Here is a 16,072-nt window from a genome sequence, read left to right as displayed (position 1 = left end):
ACTACCATAGTTATTACTTTTTATCGTAGTTATTACTATTTTTATCATATTTGAGAATTGGTAAAAAATAATACACATTTAATTACTCGCCAACGTTACAAAAAATTGTGTATTTCCTGAGGGCTGGGAATTTAATAAACGAAATAGAAAACAAAAATGAATCATTCCGTCTTTGAATATGTGTTGCATCAACATAGATGGCAAAAATAATAATTATTATATAATGTATGCTTCAAGTGTAAATGGTTTATTTACGATTGATTGTTGCCATAGACGGAGAGGAAATTGAAAAGCTCAAAACAGCTTCACAAGAATGGATAGTTTCCCTGTGAGTCTTAAACCCGGTTTAAACGTTGAATTCGACCGTTTTAATTGTTCGAATTTTTCATCTTACCCGAGGAATGGTTTTTTAAATATTATGCAGGTTGGAGAAAAATTGTGTCACGAAATTTATACCCTGGATATCTGATGCCAGCAGGAACAAAAATTACTGATGATGTTTAGGCCACGAATGCACAATTTTTAAGCAACACAAACTTTTAACCAGGCGCTCCGCGAGTTTGCCCTGTTGGGTGCCTTAGGTGTATCGCATCGCGATCTCCGAAGGGCAAAGCATTCGAAGTCATGAATTATCCAGATCATCCGACAACAGGCATCCGGCAATTGATCCCTACTGTTTTATAATGTTAACTTCATTAACTTTACAAACCATTCGGGTCGATATCGATTACGCCCTAAATCGATTCGCTCTTTCGTCGCAGATATTTGAACTGCCTACACTTAAAAATCGAGCGTAACAGTGGACGTTACAAGTCGATTGTTTACGATGGACAGTTATAGCGGTTATCGTCGACGTGTAAACACAGTATCAAAGCGCCTAATTCAAAACCTATCTCATTGCTTTTAGACCCAATATATTTCCGTTAATGGGAGTCTGTGAGAATGCTTGAAAGATGAGCTACATAAGACTACTGATGACTTCTCCTCTAATCGTAACTTCAGGCATTCTTTAAAGTATATGAGTGTAATCAATTGAGGTAACGAATAAATCAAGAGCATTGTCATTCCACGATAATTAGTTGATTATATTTTCGATATTTGTATTTTGCTAATATTTTTTTAATTAAAAGACACTTGAAATTAATTACACTCCCTTAAAAAATTTCGCATGCTTCCTTTCGCTTACAAATGATAATATCAGGAGAAAAAATATCGCCTTTAACTATTGAGGTATCTCAAGAATCCCTCTCGCGTGGAAAATGGAGATTGATCCACATTGCTATTGCTAGCTCTCGAATATTCGATCAAATATTGGGACGGAAACGAGGATATCCCAGTGAATGATTTCCTAAAATCTTAATAAAATGACGAGTTCCTTGGCAAAGCACCACTCAAGCAAAATCTGTAAAAAAAACGTATCCGTGTACTCACCAGCAGTCAACAGCAGAATAGGATACAGATCAGATATAATGTCCAATACTGCCGTTCCATATTGGCTGAACCTAGACAGAGAAGATATATCACATTAGCTTGCAACCATTGAACCTGCTTGCATATTGATTGGCCAACATATTATGTAAATCCAATGAAAATATGTTAAACATAATTCCTTTAAATAATATAATGAAATAAACATACATCCGGATTAATTCACTTCTAAGGAAGATCAATGAAAAAAGAAGGCTTAACTAATACTGGAAAAATAATAGAAAGCATGAGATGGCAATAAATATTAAAGGTATCAATATGCGGAACTCTAGAGGCCGATTTTCCGTGACTTGCTGAAATAAGGCGGCAACCCACCATCAATATTTTTGGATCATTTTTTTAACCAGACTTAGTTTTATTTGCATTGCAAAAGCAATAAATAAATGTAACGATTCCAATATTATTTATTATCATGAAAGTTAAGTGTACGCAGGCAACTTTGACGACCAAGTTAGGCGATTAAAAAACTTTGTATCGCGGGAACTCATTTTCCCGTTGAACAGGTTGTCTTTTTATTTTTTTGCGTCGAATTACTTACAAAAAATTCGAGCTATCTGCATGAAATACTCAGGGCTAATAAAATGGACCCAGCTCAAAATTTACCAATTTAACAGAAATAAGAATACTACATCCGAACAATTCCTGAGGGTAAATGTTCACATTTAAGTTCACTCCGTTATTAACAAGGGTTTACTGTATTTACTGAAACTTTGGAAATGATATCTTAGGTTTAAAGACGGTAATCCGTCACGATAATAAGCTCTTATAAAAATTTTTTTTTTAATCAGCCTTTAAAGTTATATTTTCATGTATTATCATCGGAAAAGAAGAAGTGTGCAAAATTTCAGGGTTTTTGCTTCACAGGAAGTGAGTAAAATTTGAGTTACAAGATTTGTACCAGACAAACAGACAAACAAACAGACAGGTTGGTGAGTTGATATAAAGGCTGGAAAAAAAGGCCAATCGAGCGTGAGTGATGCATCCTCATCAGCATATGGAATGAGGAATACCACTCATTTTACGGCACCGGTCAATAATTATGGCGCCCAAAGAGTGAACCCCTTACAATGAAATGACGAGTCTATCTTGTAATGAACTTCCGATGCCAAATCGCCCAATGGCGAGTGCAGCTCGTCGACGGATTTTCATAATTTTAGCACTATTTAGAGAAACAGTAGAAATACTTTGAAAGATAAAAAATAATTAAAACATCCTTAATATACATAAACAAGTCATATTTCATAAAATATGATGCATTAGAAGTAATAAAATGATTTAATATCAGTAGCGATAGCTGTGTTCTCGATGTATTTAACGAAATACCTTACAATATTAAATAATCACTTTGTCTTTCACTGCTCTAAGTTGATTATAAAATATAAAATGTAATTTAATTATCTTCAAGAGAACCGCAGAAAAAAAGAGGATACGAGCGCGATATTCAGAAAATAAATTGAGGTGGAAGGGGTATCAGTCGTTGAAACGAGGAGTGACACGCGAAAAAAATTTCCACCGAATTATCGGAACGAGATGAAGGAGGGACCTTGTTACCTTCTACCATCCCTCTCCTAGCCTGGTATAAAATGATGTGATGGACCTCTGTAGAGTTCACCTGATGATGACGTCTAACGTTGAAACCATGGTCGTAAATAAGTGAATAAATATTAATGTGAAAGCACAAAGTTCTTCTTTTTAATTTTAATATTCACGAATTGATTGATCAATTCATGATGAATCAGCTTTGAAGATGGTGGAAAATTTTTTCCATTAAAACGTCGGCAGAAATCAACGGAATGACCCGTCGGAAACTTTAGCTACAAATGATTTGAAACTACACTTTATGTCATTTTCTGAGACTAAAATAACGTATTCTATTGACATTTTGTTCCCTAGCATTGGCGTGGGAAGCGAGCAGTTAGGTAAATAAATTTGAAGGAGGAGCAGGAGGAGATCAGCATTGGAAGGAAGGGTCGCGGGAAAGAGGGTAGAGGCGAGTGTGGAATGAAACGACCTCAATCTTGCGGCGTAATTGTAATACAGTGTGAGAGTCGAATCGCCCGGGTGGATTCAACGGTGAGCTTAGATTTGTGTACCGCTTTTCACCGAGCTTCGCCACTTCCTCCGGCGATATCGCCCATGTGTCAGCCACGGCCCCCGCCTCCAGCCACGCGGAGATAGGGGTCGTGAGAATGGAGCCTCCTCGCGGACTGCCACTGCACGGTGTGAAGGAGGGAGTGCGATGGCGTTTCGGTGAAATGCACCTTTCCTTCAGCCCTTCCTCCTGCTCCACACCACTCCTCCACTTCCACTTTTCTCGTCAATCCTTCCATAAATATTAAGTTTGTAGCCTGGCAGTCTGGCTGCATTTTGCCCAGTCACACTTTAAGGTCTATCTCAGTCGAACCAAATGTTACAGAGATGGGATTTGGAGCGTTCGACGTTAGATCTCAGCGCGCACATTTTAGACTAAGTCCAAGCGCTGTAGCTTGACAATTCGTAAAGTTGCGGGCGAAAAACGTGCAAAAACTGTCTGCCAACAAAACAAAAGACAAACAGTTTAAAGTCGCAATTAATTCCTGTCTTTCCACTGCAGTCGTTTTCCTATGCAAAGCTCTAGCAATCAGCAACACATGCAGCAATATGACAGGCATCAGCGCCATAGCGACAGAACAGGAAGGTTGGCACTACTAGTCTCAAGGAAATTGAAGAAATCAGGCGCTATCGAGGTGGTCCGTGCGTGGTCAAAAATTAAACACTGAAGACTCATATTTCACACATCTGCCTGGAATTCATGTAATTATTTTCCGTACCTCTCATTCAAACATATCCCTATATGCGATTTTACGCATAAAACCAAGCGTTTAATCAATATCTGTAAAGGCTGAATATACCTACATGAGCTTTGCGACATGCGAAAAAAGCATGTGGTAATAATAATTTATAAAAAAACATAATAGTAGAACAGGAAAATAATTTCAGAATTTTTCACATAGAAACTAAGTATGGATACTCTTTTTGATTAATATTCCCTTTCCTATATTCACGTGCTCTAAAATAATGAAACTATCTCGCAATTCCTCCGCTCGACCCTCCTATAAAGCGTGAATCGCCTCTACAACTTGCCATGATGCCAACAATTTTTACGTTAATAAATGTCTTTTGGCGAATAGAGCGTATATTGAACCAGCTATGCCGGTCATATTTTGTCTTTCTTCGTGACTCTGTATAATCTGTATAACTTTATCATCTTCATATATTTAGGGGGAATAGAATGAAAAACATAGGTTAAGCTGGAATTATGCGTCACCTTAGGGGCTAATTTTGAGGAATCAGGAAGGTCTTGGTCTGGGTTTTTACTATACTTGTTCATTTCTTGATTCATATTTATATGCATTACTGCAAATAGGTAAATAAGAAAATGGATTTTGGCCATAAAATAAGAAAGTTTCTGCCGTCATCAGAGATTCGAGATAATTTAAAAAAATAAAATTTGTGAGAAAGTATTTTTCCAAATACTAGGTACAGGATTTGCAGTAGATATCATATTTTTGCCGACATCGCTATTTTTTTCCCTCTTAAAAATATGATTCATGCATATAGCTGTTGTATATGATCATTGTTGATTTATCGTTATTTTTAACTATTAGCATGCAATTTTTAATTTTACCTCGATAATGGGTGATTGATATTTAATTGACCACTAATAAATTTATAATATATTATCATTTTAAGTAGTAATTAACATCTCCTAATCCCCTAATTAACATCATGCAAGCATTTAGAGTAGTCTTCACCAGAAAGACATATTTACTTCATGCCTCATGCAAATTAGAATGATGTAAGTTAATATTATGTTAAGAAGGAATTATATCAAATATTCTGTAAACAGGGGTTTATCATAAGAAGCTTAATCCCGGAATAAAGCTAATTTATTTCCCGCCTTCTTTTGGCTAGCCGCTCCTGGGTTTATTCGATCCCATTATTAATAAACGGATATGACCTGTCACTTTATACGCGTGATTCTGTAGTTGCCCCCTTCGAAACTCCTTTGCATAATCCCCTGATACAGCGCCGAAAATCCTTGAAGGCCCTTCCATGGTTCAGAGCACGGCCGAAATCTCCAAGCGAGTCGTTTAAGTCTCACGGATGAGTCTGAGGACCGATATAAAAGGTTGTTTCGGACGCTCCACGGGCCAGTTTCAGTAGACACCATCCGAAGTTGAAGCAAGCCACTTTTTTCAGCGTTTCCATAAAATGTACCTTGAATATTTTTAAGGTATAAAAAATAAACTGTCCTATTTATCAACGGCATAATTACTACTTAAAGTCCTGTAGCATAAAGAAATGAGCGATTTCAGTGATTCCAGAGAATTTACCTCAAATTTGCCTAGAATATGAAAATTAAATCATGTTAGAATGCAATGTTAGCTTTGCCATTACTTCTAGCTTAACCCTAATATGGGCAAGGTGAGTCTCTTGGACTCATCGCATCACATTTTTGAGAATTTTATCATGTCATTGAAATGTCAGCATGTTGTAAATTTTTTACTTCTTCTAATTGTATATTTCCTATAAATTAGAGTAATTCAAACTTCTTTCGGAATTAAAGTAACTTAGAAATAATTTTTTCCCTGAATTCCCACAAATCCGGGCAAAGTGAGTCTGTTTGCACGAAATGTAAAAAGTAATGTGCATTTTACAATTTTTTGGTTTGAATTGTCAAAATATTGTTAAATTATCACTATGTACATGTATAACGATAAATATTTGGTGTTTTATTTAGTGAAAACAGAAAGAATTAGTCAAAAGAGTCCACTGTACTCGCTGTTTGACTATGTATGAAATTAATAAGTAATGTAAAACTTTTGCTACACAAAAAATAATCAATTTTATGTCAAATGATTCTATAGTGCACAATATGTACAAATTGATGTGAAAAGTAATATTTTTCACTGTTTAATAGTTTATATTAAAAGTATAAGTTAAAAGAGTCCACCTCACCTTGCCCGATTACGTCAGAAAAATATGTTGCCCGTATTAGGGTTAAAGCCTGTGGCAGATGGAAAAAATACTTTCTCGTTATTTTCCCTTTCATCAGTCGTCTTTCATAACAGTCCATTCGGTGGCAAAGCATCGTAATTCTTTTTCATGGAAATGATTGCCGAAATTTTTTGAAACCCATGACCATCGAGTACCTATAGGAGCAACGAAGTAATCCACCACATATTATTGTCTTGAATCTCTGATACCGGCAAAGAGAATATGGTTGGAATTACTTCAATTTGAAAATACTTAAAGTCGTAAAAACTCCTATTTGCTATTTTGAGACTCCAACTCTGTTGAAAAACTTTCTACTATAAATACATAGGAATGTTTAGACTACTAGAATAGAAACCTCGCATTTATTATTCAGCACTTTTACCTTTTCAGCAACCATATTGATAATGTAGATGAAGTTTACACGGGTAGCCTCCACGGTTACTATACCTTCTTAGAAACGTTTCCAAAACAAAAGTTCGTTGTTGTCATCAGGGAACATCGTAGTTTCCGAGAATCTCTGAGAATGGCAACTGGGTTTTAGTGGCCGAAGAAGATAAAAATATCACACAGAGAATTTCCCAATAAACATTTATTAACATCATCCAACAAGGAAGCCTGAAAGATTATATAGAGATAAAGAGATAATAATGACATTTATTTGCTGATTTAAAATGGTCGGTCGGTGACTTCTAAGAAGTATAATTCGTACAGAGCGGAGTTTCTTTCTTACGTCTCGGTTGCATAAGCAATACTTGACACGCATGATTGCATTTGTGATAACATTGCAATGTATTTATTAGATCCAAATTATCAGTTAATATTTTGGTTATTTAATGAGGAACCGGTGACATATCCAGGGGTAAAAAAATTAGTAAAAAAATTTTTTCACGGGCAATATCAAATATGACTGATATTTATCATCTTAAAAGAAAACATTAATTTACTCAAATATTTTAATTGAAAATTATTGGGACCAAAATTAAATAACCTAAATTTAATGTGGAGAAGCATTCAGTGCTTAAGCCTTTTTGGCATATATTGATGTTATTGGCTTGGTGAATGTAAATGCCTACTTATTTGATGTGTTGTTTTTCCAATAATGTGGCCTGATTTAGGTAAAGCTGTTACCTCTTGCAATGTTACACTCCCGTTATATTTTGACTATAAATTTTACAATGATGCATCTTATTTCCGTATTTGAGAAACAGTAATCCAGTCATAGCTTTGTTTATCTTGCAGTTGATATTTACCCATATCATGCAAAGACAAAGTTATGCGGCAAGCTACGCGTTAAAAATCTATCTAAATGGAAAGTGCATCACAGACTCAGCAGGGAAGATCTTCTTCTGGCTCACCACTTAATAAGGCTCTGCGTGCCTGTTTTACCAGCTTATCGATCGATGATTGTAGCACGTCAAATTCGATCTCTAACGTTCTTGACAGGGAGTGAGTTGCCGACCAACAAATGGATGTACTTTATCTGTGATTCATGAGCGGATAAAAAACGAGAATAAGGAGTGAAACATCGCTTTTTGTGCCGGATAGGAAGTACGAGACAATGTGAGCAGCGCCATGCGAAAAAAAAGACGAGCTCTCTGAAACTGGCTCACCTCATAACCTTTAGTCGCTTGTCTTAGGTATTTTTCATCGCACACAAACTCGCTCGCCAGTAGAGAGACGCCTTACTTTTTGCCTCGTACGCAATCTGTCTCGCTTTTGTTTTCAACACCTCGGTGTCCGTGTATCCCCCCTCAGCTTTCTCCGTGGGTGTCTTTCTCCGAAGTGAATCCTCGTCTCCCACACTCAAAGCAATTCTTTCTGCTATATTTATTTCCCTCTTTTAAGTGCCCTGACGCGCACTCCGTTCCTCGGATAGCTTGACGCCCACGATTTTTTTAAAGTTGCTTGAACTCTCTCAGTTCACAGCTGCATGAAATTAATTGTCATTATTTTCCACGTCACTCACTGTACATATTGCCCTAGATCCGCTTTTACGTATAGAGCCATGAATTTTATGTCTTTCTTCCAATTTAGGTGGAATATGCAGGAGCTTAGGTAAAGATATCTTATATATAAAAATGAATCGCAAAATGTGTTGGTAAGCGCATAACTCAACAACGCCTGGACCAATTTGGCCAATTCTTTTTTTTAAATGTTCGTTGAAGTCCAAGGATGGTTCTTACGGCGAGAAAAAATCGAATAATTGCCGGGAAAACCCTAAAAACAGCCCTTTTCTTTTTCACATACAAACGTTTTCTAACTAAAACGTAGAATCAATTTGAGCTTTATTGCTATGATATAAAGTTCATATTAAATTACAAGCACTCACTGTTATCTAAGAAATGTAGGTGTGTTCCTAACGTCAAAAAGTAAATTTGCACTTTCTTACCGCTATACAAAGTTCAAATTCAATCATATCTATCAAAACAGTGTGCGTGTGTGCGTTGGAGCACAGAATACGTCGTTGGAGGATTTAATGTCGCGTTCCGAAACTAAAAAAAAGTGATCGCGGACCCGACCAAATTGAATAGTCACAAAATATAATAATAACAACTTGGTTGGATTCGCGATATTATTTCTTATGTTTTACTTTCGGCAGGCGACAAAAAAAAATAAAACATTGGTATGGCTTTAAAGGATTTGACTTCAAGTCATATCAGATTAAAAAAAAAACAAATTAAAAAAACAACTGTCAATGTCGATTTGCCACCTTTGCCGGTGTTGTTTTTCTTGGATTTTCTGTTGTACTCTACTGAGTGTGCTTTTGTTTTGTTTGCAGTGTTTTGTTATCTACCTATGAAAAAAAGTTATTGCATGTGACACACTTTTTTGATTTCATTAATATTAGCAACAATTCGCTCACAAAATAAAATTGCACTTGCACTCGCTTCGTCAGGAATCGCAGCAACTTTGCTTGAAGGTGGTCGAACAGCCCATTCAGCACTAAAATTGCCATTAAATATGCAAAGCAATGAAACTCCAACCTGCAACATTTCGAAGAACTCTGCAATGGCAAAGGTTTTGCAGCAATGTCGATTGATCATTTGGGATGAATGCACGATGGCACATAAAAAATTTTTGGAGGCTTTAGACAGAACCTTAAAAGATCTACGGTGCAATCAGAACCGATTTGGTGGTGCAATGATTTTATTAGCAGGAGATTTTCGTCAAACATTGCCAGTGATTCCACGATCAACGCCAGCTGATGAACTCAACGCATGTCTAAAGTCATCCAATTTGTGGAAATATGTCAAAGTATTTCATTTAAGCAAGAATATGCGTGTTGAGTTGCAAAATGACCAATCTGGAAACATATTCTCTAAACAACTCATTGACATTGGTAATGGCAATTTTCCTATTGACATGTTGACTGGATGCATTAACTTTCCTCAAAGTTTTTGTCATTTAACTCAATCAAAAGAAGAACTCATTCAGAAGGTATTTCCAGATGTTGCTCAAAATTACAGAAACCATGATTGGTTAAGCGAACGAGCTATATTGGCAGCCAAAAACATTGATGTAAATGAATTAAATTTCAAAATTCAAGAACAAATTACAGGCGATTCGAGGATATATAAATCAGTTGATTCGGCAACTAACCAAGACGATGTAGTTAACTATCCACCGGAATTTTTAAACTCGCTGGATTTGCCAGGATTGCCACCTCACAATCTTCAATCAAAGGTTGGATCGGTAATTATAATGTTGCGAAATATCAACCAACCGCGCCTTTGCAACGGCACACGGTTAGCGATAAAAAAACTACTAAACAACGTGATAGAAGCAACTATATTGAAAGGAAAAGTATAATGGAGAAGATGTTCTCATACCGCGCATCCCAATGATTCCGACTGATGTGCCATTTGAGTTTAAACGACTACAGTTTCCAGTGCGGCTTGCTTTTGCTATGACCATAAACAAGTCCCAGGGGCAATCATTAAGTGTTTGTGGTATTAATTTGGAAAACCCATTTTTCTCACATGGTCAATTGTGTGTTGCCTGTTCCCGTATTGGAAAACCATCAGATTTGTTTGTCTATGCGCCAGGTAATCAAACAAAAAACATCGTTTATCACAAAGCACTACAATGAAAATAGAACTCATGATTAAAATTACTTACTTTTAAATGCTTATAGTGTTTTATTTAATTATTTTTAATTCACACCGAATTATTACCAGGGTGACGGTTCTGTTCAGGATAATTTTTTGCAAAGAATATAAAAAAGGTAGGAACAAAACACTGCCACATTACAAATTTTTTTGACAGGACGAAGTCTGTCGGGTCAGCTAGTAAATAATAAGAATGAAGATTTACCAAATAATATGGTAATTATCTAAGTATTTTCTCTAATAAGTTCTACTTTTTTTCAGTATACACCCCATTTTCGGCATTTACAGTAAAACATTCTTCATACATAGTGTCTTTGTATAAAGTTGACCATATCTTTCCATAGTCCATTTGGTGAGATTGTTAACCATTTGTCACTTTATACTCCAGTTACTGAAAGATTACCTTGAAGTTTAAGTAATGTTGAAAAAACACGCTTAAAGTTATCAGGATCTTTTAATAAGATCACAAAGATAATATTGAAATAGTCAAAGCCTGTATTCATTAAATATCATTGCGCTTTCTATGAATTGATTACTAGCTTGTCAGATGATTTTCGGTCAACCTAGCAATAAAATTTATTCAATTAAAAACCAAATATTTCTTTCAGATTTTTTTTCTCAAGTAATGCAAACATACAGTGGGAACAATATTATACGACTCCCCCATTAGTGGGGGAATGTTTGCAAAAGCGATCGTGTGGCAGGTAGGCAAGATGACTGCAGCTGACAAGTAGTTTGAGACGACAAGTGGATTGAAATCAGCTAACCGAACTTTGCAAACATAGATAGGGCCATGGAAAGATGCATGCATAGAAATGAAATGCCCACGCATCGCAATAGGTGAAAGAGAAGACTTCCGCCAAACTGGTTGCTTCAGTTAAATAACAGAGCAGAATCAATTTAAGTAGCGAGTATCGGCTGGCATTATCATCTTGACCCATTTTTTCATTCACTTCTCGAAGCAGTAAACATTTGTACATTGATTGATTTCCCATAATAGTAACAGTAAGTAAAATAAAAGTAGAAGCGAAGCGGATTACGGTCCTTTGTATGGGTGTGTAACTATGCACTTATGCATCTTCCTAATTTATGCTAATTGAACATACTGCTTGTATATTAGCATTTTAAAATTAAATATCATTTAAATTAAAAGTTCATGGTGATGTTCAGGTATTTAAGATCTAAGCCAGGTGTTAGTTATAGGGTCCTCGTTAGACCTCGACTCTTTTCCGGACTCTTCCTAAAGATCTGAGAGCTAGTCAGGGTCGGTTCGTGGTAGCCAAACTACCATCAATAAAATTCAATATAAATGGCAGGCCATCCGGCGTTGTGAAAAACTTGGTACTTGGAATTCATAGTTAAATTGCAGGATTTATAAGGGAACAAAGCAGGTTTTATGATAGTATATATATGTAACGGCAAACAATGGAAAAAATGATATCCAAATATTGCGCACTGGATCAGCTTTTACCCGACTTCACAACATTGAACATTATGTGTATCCGCACATGTGTAGATCTAAAACGTCTTGTAAAGGCATGCCCCAGTAAAAAAGTTTGCATCTGGAGGATTAATAAGTGTAGTATCCTTTGATTTATAGTTTCCCTTCAAGCGTGTCGAAAGGTGTGCCTCTCCGGAAGGGTGTCCAGTTACAGAAGCTGTATGACGTTCGTGACAAACGGTGATGAGGAAATGACGCAAAGCACGCATCAGACATAGCTAAAAGTAGCACCACAGGCTTTGAGAGTATGAAATGCACCTACGTACTAACTTTGGTTGCAATCCGTGCAGCCGTATGGAAACGCATAGCGGACATACAAACAGGCATCCTCCTTTATATCCACAGATGACACTTTGCCGATATTTTTTTTTTCTTTTAAATGAGGAAGATCGACATAAATCCCTGATGTGACTATAGTCAGAGAAGGTACCAATCCCGCAAATGACGACGCAAGACTTCACTCGCACCACCAAAAATTACATGGTCGATTATTTTATCACCGGGAAACAGCAATTCATTTGAATACTCTCATTTAATCAAGTCTCTTATGCGTATTTTATGGAGACCATAAGTAAAGTGGAGCATTTTGTGGCGATGTAACGCGAAGAGATACGCATATGGTCACGATCATTTGTGCTCATCCACCGCTGACATTTAAGGTAAAAGTTTTTCCTGGGATTTTCAAACAGCGCCTTGAGAGAAGTTGGCCTATCACAGGTAGTCACGCAGAGACCAGGAGAAAATGTGATTAATCGCATTCAATTAATGCTTTTCTATTGCAAGTTTAATGGAGGAAAGTATCTTTTTTCTGATTCACTCGCCTGATACGGACGATCGTGCGTCGTTCCGGAGTATAGTCAATAAAAATTGTTCATGGACGTCAAATTTCAACTATCATTAATATTTTATTAATCTCTGTTTTTAGCTCTGTTACTTAAGTATAATCTTGACAGTTCAGTTCTCAAAATACATGGAGCTATTGAAAGAGAGTTATTAATAGGAGGCAACGATCCCAATTGACCAGTTGTGACCTGTCTGTTTTCGCGACGAGTCGCTCGTTTTAAACTTACAATGACATCTCAAAACTTTCTTGAAAAATTATTATTATAATAAAGTGTTACAAGCAGGTCACTGGCCTTATTAGCATTGGCGGATCCTGGATAGGGACAAGGGGGGCTTAGTGAGGTTTAAAGTTCCAGCAGTAGTGGGGGTCAGAAAAAATTACCATTCTATCTAGTGTAGATTTGATACCCAATGGGAGGGCTATAGCCCCCTTAGCTCTCTCCCCCATAGATCCAACACGGCTTGACAGCATTAAAACAATACCTTGAAGCCTATTTTTTTTACCGATCGTTAAAAATACATAGGTATCTTTTTCGGGAAGGGCTTAGGTATTTTTGCTGCTAGGTCGTTCCAGTCCCGTATGGTCCTGTTCAAGGACTTAAAATCAAGGGAGAATGTAAGGTAGAAGTTTCTCAATATATGCCTCTATCTCACGTAAAAAAATTAGTATATGAGAAAATATTAGATTGTTATCAAGGACATATATACCTATCTAACTACCTAAATAATTGCAATATAATTGTGCAAGCTTTAAACTGTTCTTTAGAAACTATGTACTTATCGTCCATATCACGAGGCATGAAGGCATAATGAAGAAAATTGTCAAGGGACAAGTGGAAGGGAAGAAAGGCAAAGGACGGCCCCAAATGTATCACATAGGACAGGTTATAACGGATGTGAAAGAGAAAAACTGAGTGAAAAAAGGAGTTTGAGAGGTCAGTAACTGATGTAAAGTACGCCAGTACGATGACGAAGTTAATCGAAAAACATGCTGTAGAGCAGTGAAAATTATAGTGGGCAGTACAATAAATTTTTTATCATCATCTTAATCATGAAAATGTATGTTTCTATCAATTATGTATAAATAGTAGAAAGTAAAATAATATTTATGTTCAAGGAGATAGCGCTAAACATATGCAATCCCTTCAATGGTTTTCGGCTCAACTTTGTGGAAATTAATACACGAAAATGAAAAGGAGACTTCGTTGCTTTCCACAGACTTATTTCGTCCGTGCGACATGTTTCGACCATAGAGGTCATTATCAAGTATCAAGTGGAAAGCAACGAAGTCTCCTTTTCATTTTCATATACCAATCCCTCTTTTGGCCCTCGGTGAACCGAATTTCTCAAAGCAATTTTTTTCCGAGTTCTTCAACCTTCCCATGGCGCTTGTTGACTTGAGGAAGCGATCCACCCACTGCCCGCTCCAAATAAAGGCAAAGACATTCCCCGCCCTCTCAACTCAACCCACAGTCCCTTTTGCCCATTTAGTAACCTGCCCTCCTGATCCTTGACCCCGGCGAGGCGCCCGGCCAAATTAGAACGCCAACTGAGCGGGGCGATTGCGTCCCAACCATCTGTCTCCCCCACTCGCTCTGGATTCCTCGTGCGTGCTCACAGAGCTCAGTTCTGTGGGTAAGGGCGTCTTCAATTGCTGCAGGGTGATCCGGTCTGGCTCATCCGTGTTGTATGCATGTTTTTGGCATTTTCTTTTTACTGTCGGTCGGAAAATATACCGGCAACTTGAGGATTGAAATGGTTCCATTAAGGCTAATTAGCATTGGGTGTTTTCCCGTCTGTAATTCAATGTTCGATGATGAATGCATCTCGTGCAAACAAATTAGAGGGCCCGCACATTATTTTCTCTCGTGATAAATACTGAAAAGGGTGGAGCATGAAATTACAGGGGAGTTAAAAGTATTTCATTAAATCATGTCTGAAAATATACATACACAACGGCCGAGATATTGTAAAATGCGCACTTTTTAAGGGATGGTTTCAGATCTTGGGATAATTCTGGCACACAAAAAGCTCCAAAATTGAGGTTTATCAAGATAAATATCAATTTAAATATGTGTAACATCAAGAAGGAAACGATCTGGTTGATCTGAAATGTCTTCCTGCGCTCCGAGGTTTGAAAAGGTTCCTTAAAGGCATAATTGGAATTGGGTGCGCCTCGCCAGCAATTCAATGCTCGATGATGAATGCATCTCATGCAAGCAAATGAGAAGTCACGTTCATCTGTTTTTCACGAAATAACACATTGAAATGGCATTCGAGGAGAATTAAAAATAACTATTAACTGTGGTCAGAGAGCTATTCAAAATTTTGGTCGAGCAAATTTACAAAGTGTGCTTTATAGAATGTATTTCAAATCCTTGGTATATACTTGTAATATTTTCGAAAAGATAATATTTGATGACGGAGGCTTTCGTGGTGATTAAATTGATCATTGGTTTCCGGGTTAATGCCGCGTCGACTCATTTTTGGTGGACGACAGTTTCGGGCACGTTCAAGCGCCCGTATTTGGGTCCAAGATTTGTTTTGAAATGATAATGACATTAATGTGGTGATTTATAATAGCACCAATATCAAATGTTTAAATGCTGAATTAAGTATTGTTTTCAACTACATAGGAATAGAAAAAAAATAAAAAACATTTTCTTCCTTAATCATGTATATGATATTAGCATGATAGATTTTAAAGGATTTTATTCCGTCATGAGAAGCGATATTTCAGAAATCATGACATAGTGATAATACGAGGCGTTGAAATGAGAATTCAATAAAAATGGTTGAAAAATGCTATATTTTTTAACGACTATTTTTATCAGAAAACAATGCTGACATTATTTAACGCTCAATTAATTATCCTATCAGTCAACGTTATCATTTCCATGTAAAGTTAGGCTAAGTAACTATCTTTAACTTAATCTCTACTCACATGATCTACACCTTCCTTTTTCATTCAGGGGTACAAGTGATTTCTCTTTTCTAAACAGAGTTACGTATAGAAATCACGCAAAGATAACAAAAGAGATCAATTAGATATTTAGCAGTGCATTTTATATTCCACTCGATGTCAGTACAG

The 16,072-nt window shown here is 36.7% G+C and overlaps 1 protein-coding gene across 1 annotated transcript in view; it reads right to left on the bottom strand.

Annotated features, from left to right (window-relative positions):
- Positions 1 to 477: 477 nt before the first annotated feature.
- Positions 478 to 16,072, bottom strand: part of LOC124163981 — a 152,797-nt gene continuing 137,202 nt past the window's right edge. The window contains exon 5 of the mRNA XM_046541125.1: positions 478 to 1,502. Coding sequence (XP_046397081.1) covers positions 1,349 to 1,502 — 154 coding nt within the window. The 3' untranslated portion in view covers positions 478 to 1,348. The remainder of the gene's footprint in view (positions 1,503 to 16,072) is intronic.

Source organism: Ischnura elegans, chromosome 8 (genome assembly GCF_921293095.1).
Source record: "Ischnura elegans chromosome 8, ioIscEleg1.1, whole genome shotgun sequence".
NCBI lineage: Eukaryota > Metazoa > Arthropoda > Insecta > Odonata > Coenagrionidae > Ischnura > Ischnura elegans.
The sequence above is the reverse complement of the archived record's forward strand: the minus strand, read 5'-3'. Positions and strand labels throughout refer to the sequence as shown.